This window comes from Salvelinus namaycush, chromosome 4 (assembly GCF_016432855.1).
Source record: "Salvelinus namaycush isolate Seneca chromosome 4, SaNama_1.0, whole genome shotgun sequence".
NCBI lineage: Eukaryota > Metazoa > Chordata > Actinopteri > Salmoniformes > Salmonidae > Salvelinus > Salvelinus namaycush.
In genome coordinates this window covers 34,926,206-34,933,275 of record NC_052310.1, presented here as the reverse complement: position 1 = coordinate 34,933,275, position 7,070 = coordinate 34,926,206, and the positions used below count along the sequence as shown (strand labels likewise).

General features: G+C 42.7%; 1 protein-coding gene across 1 annotated transcript; it reads right to left on the bottom strand.

Annotated features, from left to right (window-relative positions):
* Window positions 1–228: 228 nt before the first annotated feature.
* On the bottom strand, window positions 229–3,450 carry LOC120046473 (thioredoxin-dependent peroxide reductase, mitochondrial-like). The gene is made up of 7 exons (XM_038991742.1): window positions 3,324–3,450; window positions 2,864–2,978; window positions 2,499–2,640; window positions 2,170–2,305; window positions 838–941; window positions 562–727; window positions 229–404 (listed from the first exon to the last, which is right to left on the bottom strand). Exons 1-7 carry the CDS (start codon window positions 3,357–3,359, stop codon window positions 351–353), a joined length of 753 nt encoding a protein of 250 aa, XP_038847670.1. The 5' UTR covers window positions 3,360–3,450; the 3' UTR covers window positions 229–350.
* Window positions 3,451–7,070: the final 3,620 nt, after the last annotated feature.

Here is a 7,070-nt window from a genome sequence, read left to right as displayed (position 1 = left end):
AAAAGTGTGTGATGGGTGTTTCCCTCCCCCCCCTCCCCTTATTTTGATACTGTCAAACAGACCCCTGAAACTCTTGACAATATTTACATGCTCTTTGCAATGTTAGGACCATTTCATTATTTTAAAACAAACGTGTAGGCTCTCAATACTTGCAATGTGATCACAGTGAATTGCTTGTAAGAAATAGAAGCTAGTGAACAGGATGGAATGTTTCAACTCAGACAACTGACCACTTCAAATCTTTATTTCCATCTACTTTAAAACTAAACTAATGGAAAGTATTTGGTATATCTATAGTTTTTCAATTCTGGATAAGTTAATTGATTTATTAAAGCTGTGAAGTGTGTCATCTAGTTGTTGACTTTCTCAAAGTACTCCTTTGAACCTTCTGGAGTTGGCTTGATCTGAAAAACAAAAACTTGCATAGTAAGCAAACTGATCATCCAAAAACATTGTACTGATGGGAGACCAAGACAAAGTCCTTGCTACTCATATGTTGGTGCTTGTATTCATTTTAGTTGTCTGAGGCCCTGGCAGGGTAGTGAAGGAGAGTGGCCTCACCGTAGGAGAGTCGGGGGTCCAGCTAGCAGGGCACACTTCACCGTGAGTCTCCACAAACTGGAAGGCCCTCACCAGACGCAGGGTCTCATCCACACAGCGGCCCACTGGCAGGTCGTTGACGCTCATGTGCTTCACCACACCATTTGGATCAATGATAAACAGTCCCCTAATGGACAGACAGACAATGGATAACTACTCAATATCATGGTAGAAATACATACAATGCAGTGTTAAATACACTATTGGGAATAGGTTTCCATTTAGAATGCACAGTACCTCAGTGCAATGCCAGGACCCTCCAGAAGTATGCCATAGTCTCTGGACACCTGTTTGTTGAGGTCTGCCAGCAGGGGGATGTGGATGTCACCCAAACCTCCAGCCTGAGAACAAGACACATGACAGCTTTAAACAGTCTTGGCATTCTCTCAACCAGATTCATGAGGTAGTCACCTGGAATGCATTTCAATTAACAGGTGTGCCTTGTTAAAAGTTAATTTGTGGAATTTCTTTCCTTCTTAATGCGTTTGAGCCAATCAGTTGTGTTGTGACAAGGTAGGGGTGGTATACAGAAGACAGCCCTATTTGGTAAAAGACCAAGTCCATATTATGGCAAGAACAGCTCAAATAAGCAAAGAGAAACGACAGTCCATAATTATTTTAAGCCATGAAGGTCAATACAGAACATTTCAAGAAAGGGTTAGGGGAGGGTTTGGCCAGGGTAGGCCGCCATTTTAAAATAATTTGTTCTTAACTGACTTGCCTAGTTAAATAAAAAGGTTTTAAAAAATGTGTTTGAATTGCAGCAAAGAAACCACTACGAAAGGATACCAATAATAATAAGAGATTTGCTTGGGCCAAGAAACACGAGCAATTGACATTAGACTGGTGGAAATCTATCCTTTGGTCTCATGAGTCCAAATTTAAGATTTTTGGTTCCAACCGTGAAGCATAGAGGAGGAAGTGTGATGATGTGGGAGTGCTTTGCTGGTGACACTGACTTATTTAGAATTTAAGGCACACTTAACCAGCATGGCTAATACAGCATTCTGCAGCGATACGCCATCCCATCTGTTTTACGCTTAGTGGGACAATCATTTGTTTTTCAACAGTACAATGACCCAACACACCTCCAGGCTGTGTAAGGGCTATTTCACCAAAATGGAATGTGATGGAGTGCTGCATCAGATGACCTGGCCTCCACAATCATCCGACCTCAAACCATTTGAGATGGTTTGGGATGAATTGGACTGCAGAGTGAAGGAAAACCAGCCAACAAGTGCTCGGTATGTGGGAACTCCTTCAAGACTGTTGGAAAAGCATTCCAGGTGACTACCTCATGAAGGTGGTTGAGAGAATGTCAGACTGTGCAAAGCTGTCTTCAAGGCAAAGGGTGGCTACTTTGAAGAATCTAAAATTTAACACTTGGTTACTACATGATTCCATATGTGTTATTTCATAGTTTTGATGTCTTCACTATTATTCCACAATGTAGTAAATAGTCAAAATAAAGAAAAAACCTGGAATGAGTAGGTGTGTCCAAACTTTAGACTGGTACTGTATATGGAATGATTTCTGTATGTCTATGGAATACTACCCTACCCACTGTACCTTGCGAGGGGTGTTTATCCATGCCAGGTGGGTGAAGTGCGAATCCACCGACACGCCCACTACTTCACAGTTGATGTCATGGAACTCGCTGGCCTTGTCACTGAATGAGATGATCTCTGTCGGACAAACAAACGTGCTGGAGAAAGAAAAAAATGCTTCTGAATAAAATGGCACATCCACAATCTCCTGCTTAAGTATCTGTAGTGCAAAGAGCATAGGCCGTTAAATAATTCTAAAGACTAATAAAGTCAAGGATGGTGTACCGTACACGACATGCAGCTAAACACAGCAATCCATTCTCGTCTTTCCAAGGGAATAGTGCTACTCACAAATCGAGAGGGTAGAAGAAAAGGACCAGGTATTTGCCCTTAAAGTCATCTAGGCTCATCTCCTTGAACTCGCCATTGTGGACAGCTGTAGCTTTAAAATGTGGTGCGTGCTGAGTGACAACTGGAGCCCATCCAGCTGTACCTATTGGGAGAAAGATATTAAATGAATAAAGTGAATTCTATATTTAGGGGAATTACAAAAATGTTATAACATCTACTTTATTGCATGACTAATATAATTGTATAAAATTGTTGAGCAGTTAATGAATGTGTTTTGAGAATGCAATTTAATAGGCATAATTCTTGCATCCCCCCTCACTTTGATCAACTTCATATCACATTCCCTGTCCATGGTCTATACATACTGGTGGAGAAACAGGTTTTCTGCAGTACAGGACAGATCAAAATTCTTGAGGCCTTGCTCACTGAATTTCCATGTGGCGAGGCTGATACTTTCAGTCCTCCAGTTGCAACCTTTGCCTAGATGGGGAGGGGGTAACGTTAGAAAGGGAGATAGAGAACCGTTATTACTGGCGCTGATGATCATTAGACAGTTAGTATAATCAGTGATAGTATATTTAGAGTTTTTACTAAAACTTGGCATTAGCGGTAAGTTTTTATTTGGGCAGAGGGATTTGTCCTGAATAAAATTAGTGACGTTCCCGTCAAGCTCAGTTGACACTTTTTGCAACTCTTTGTCCAATTCGCATTGCCATTTATATAGCTACAACGAAATTTTAAATTGCTATTATACCGTTTGTATTTCAATGCAGCCCACTACTACTGGTAACGTTGTAACATAAAAATATTTCTGAATGAACTTACAGAGGTCTTTAATAGTCTCCCAATGGTGGCTGCCATTTTGTATATTGACAAGAGCAGAGGCCGAATCGCATTACTGGATACCAAGGCCTCAATTTGAATACTTCTAGCGTCCGCACGCCTCTCCTTCTCAAAACCCATTGGATGAGAAATCCAGAGGTCCCTCCCCTCTGACCTTCTCCTCCAATGTGTTTTGAGAATGAGGAGAGAGGACACTCACTGCAGCAAATCACATGGCCTTGACAAAGAGAACGGTAGTCTCAAGCGAACTGCGCATGTGCTTGTCGTAAATTTAAAGGCACGCCTTCGATATAAAGTTGTTTTGGATGAAAACAACATGCTTAATTACTTAAGACATTGGCTTGGATCTAGGTTGTGCCTTTAGATTTACCAACTAAGTAAGATTTTTTAACTTCTCTCATTAACTTCTCAAACCCCGACCTGGTCTGTTTCGCAGGCGTTCCTGGAAGTCTCGCGATGTTGCGCCTCTGGGTATAGAAACTCTGTGGACTTGCGTCCTCTTCTTATATGGTTTGTTTTTCGATATCAAGTTGTACAATAGCTTATCTAAGGTACAGCAAAGGGATTTGGGAATGACAACAGGTGAAAAAAGATAAGATGCACGACTTATTCTTCTTCTGTGGGTTTTATGGCAGACTACAACCCCAAAATATATATTACCGCCGCCAACTGGACGAGTTGGAAAAAAACAAGGTAAAAATACAACCCATATGCGACAGGGAAAACTAATTTAATCCATCCAAAATAAAACAATTTAAAAAACACATAGTGAGAGTAAACCCACTGGCGGGAAGTAGGAGAAGATGGAACAAGATTGACATTCTGCACATTTTCTTATTGATGAAACATTTGATCTCAATCAAGTTTTTGTTCACAAAACTAGAAATCTGTTATGAACAGAGTGGACAAGTTTTGTCGACTTTGCCCTTAGCCAAATTATTTCAAAATCGTGTTGTTTAGAAGGTGCGCAAAGGCGATTTTAGTTATTGCGCACGCGCACTTCACAGAGTCGGTGTTCTCTAACGGAAATATGCAGATGATGCTAGAACATGCAAATAGGATCTCGCTAGCTCGTGCTTGGCTCTGCCCACCTCCTTGCTTGTTCTGCCCACTATGACTAATTTGTTCCCTTTGGAAACGACAGGCTGTAGTCTTACCAGGATGTGTACTCAGAGCATGTGCAGACCAACTGACATTTTCAACCTCTCCCTGACCGAGTCTGTAATACCTACGTGTTTCAAGCAGACCACCATAGTCTGTGTGCCCAAGAAAGTGAAGGTAACCTGGCTGAATGACTACCGCCCCGTAGCACTCACGTCGGTAGCCATGAAGTGCTTTGAAAGGCTGGGCATGGCTCACATCCACACCATCATCCCGGAAAGCCTAAACCCACTCCAATTCGCATACCGCCCCAACAGATCCACAGACGACACAATCTCAATCGCACTCCACACTACCCTTTCCCACTTGGACAAAAGGAACACCTACGTGAGAATGCTGTTCATTGACTACAGATCAGCGTTCAACACCATAGTGCCCACAAAGCTTAACATTAAGCTAAGGACCCTGGAACTAAATACCTCCATCTGCAACTGGATCCTGGACTTCCTGACAGGCCGCCCCCAGGTGGTAAGGGTAGGCAACAACACATCTGCCACACTGATCCTCAACACGGGGCCCCTCAGGGGTGCATGCTTAGTTACCTCCTGTACTCCCTGTTCACCCACGATTGCGTGGCCAAGAATGACTCCAACACCATCATTAAGATTGCTGACGACACAACAGTGGTAGGCCTGATCACTGACAACGTGAGACAGCCTATATGGACGAGGTCAGAGACCTGGCTGTGTGGTGCCCGGACAACCTCTCCCTCAACGTGAGCAAGATAAAGGAGCTGATCGTGAACTACAGGGAAAGGAGGGCTGTTATTTTTTTATTTATTTTTTACTTTAGTATATTTAGTAAATATTTTTTAAACTCTATTTCTTGAACTGCATTGTTGGTTAAGGGCTCGTAAGTAAGCATTTCATAGTAAGGTCTACTACAGTAAGGTCTACTGTATACATCAATGATGTCGCTCTTGCTGCTGGTGATTCTCTGATCCACCTCTACGCAGACGACACCATTCTGTATATTTTTGGCCCTTCTTTGGACACTGTGTTAACTAACCTCCAGACGAGCTTCAATGCCATACAACTCTCCTTCCGTGGCCTCCAACTGCTCTTAAAATGCAAGTAAAACTAAGTGCATGCTCTTCAACCGATCACTGCCCGCACCTGCCCGCCCGTCCAGCATCACTACTCTGGACGTTTCTGACTTAGAATATGTGGACAACTACAAATACCTAGGTGTCTAGCTAGACTGTAAACTCTCCTTCCAGACTCACATTAAGCATCTCCAATCCAAAATGAAATCTAGAATCGGCTTCCTATTTCGCAACAAAGCATCCTTCACTCATGCTGTGAACATACCCTCGTAAAGCTGACCATCCTACCGATCCTCGACTTCGGCGATGTCATCTATAATATAGCCTCCAACACTCTACTCAACAAATTGGATGCAGTTTATCAAAATGCCATCCGTTTTGTCACCAAAGCCCCATATATTACCCACCACTGCGACCTGTACGCTCTCGTTGGCTGGCCATCGCTTTATACTCGTCGCCAAACCCACTAGCTCCAGGTCATCTACAAGTCTCTGCTAGGTAAAGCCCCGCCTTATCTCAGCTCACTGGTCACCATAGCAGCACCCACCCATAGCACACGCTCCAGCAGGTATATCTCACTTGTTACCCCAAAAGCCAATTGCTCCTTTGGCTGCCTTTCCTTCCAGTTCTCTGCTGCCCATGACTGGAACAAACTGCAAAAATCAATTAAGCTGGAGACCCATATCTCCCTCACTGGCTTTAAGCACCAACTGTCAGAGCAGCTCACAGATCACTGCACCTGTACATAGCCCATCTGTGAACAGCCCATCCAACTACCTCATCCCCATACTGTATTTATGTATTTATCTTGCTCCTTTGCACCTCAGTATCTCTACTTGCACATTAATCTTCTGCACATCTACCATTCCAGTGTCTATTTGCTAAATTGTAATTACTTCGCCACCATGGCCTGTTTATTGTCTTACCTCCCTTAACTTACCTCATTTGCACTCACTGTAAATAGATTTTTATTTTTTCTACTGTATTATTGACTGTATGTTTGTTTATTCCATGTGTAACTCTGTGTTGTTGTATGTGTCGAACTGCTGTGCTTTATCTTGGCCAGGTCGCAGTTGTAAATGAGAACTTGTTCTCAACTGGCCTACCTGGTTAAATAAAGGTAAAATAAAAAGTAAAAAAAAAACACCTGTTGTATTCGGGACACATGTGACAAATACAATTTGATTTGATTTGATCTTGGTTTAGTTATGTGGACATATTATACTTTCTCTCGAGTTGTTTTACCTTGGACAATGTTTGACCTTGCAGAGAGGGTTAGGCATAGCAGAGTAATATCCGACCAATTACCTGCTCGCTTTAGAAACGCCCACTCCTTTGCACACTCCCATACTCTGGTCTCCATATAATGGGGCGCAGTTACTCGCTTCTAAAATTTCTTCAGACCTCAAAATTACCTTTGACAACGAAGTGATTTTGGAGGTATGGCAACGGGAGACTAGGGAGGACGTGACCGACCTGACACTCTTGTACAGTAGGTGGCAGTGTATGCACCTCTTGGTTGG

Bases quoted from the DNA above. Each gene is read 5' to 3' on its own strand.
- LOC120046473 (XM_038991742.1), bottom strand. From the start codon at position 3,359: ATGGCAGCCACCATTGGGAGACTATTAAAGACCTCT. The intron at 2,306-2,498 runs GTGAGTAGCACT...TTCTTTCTCCAG, and splicing joins TTCTTCTACCCTCTCGATTT to CACGTTTGTTTGTCCGACAG. The intron at 728-837 runs GTACTGTGCATT...TCTGTCCATTAG, and splicing joins GGTCCTGGCATTGCACTGAG to GGGACTGTTTATCATTGATC.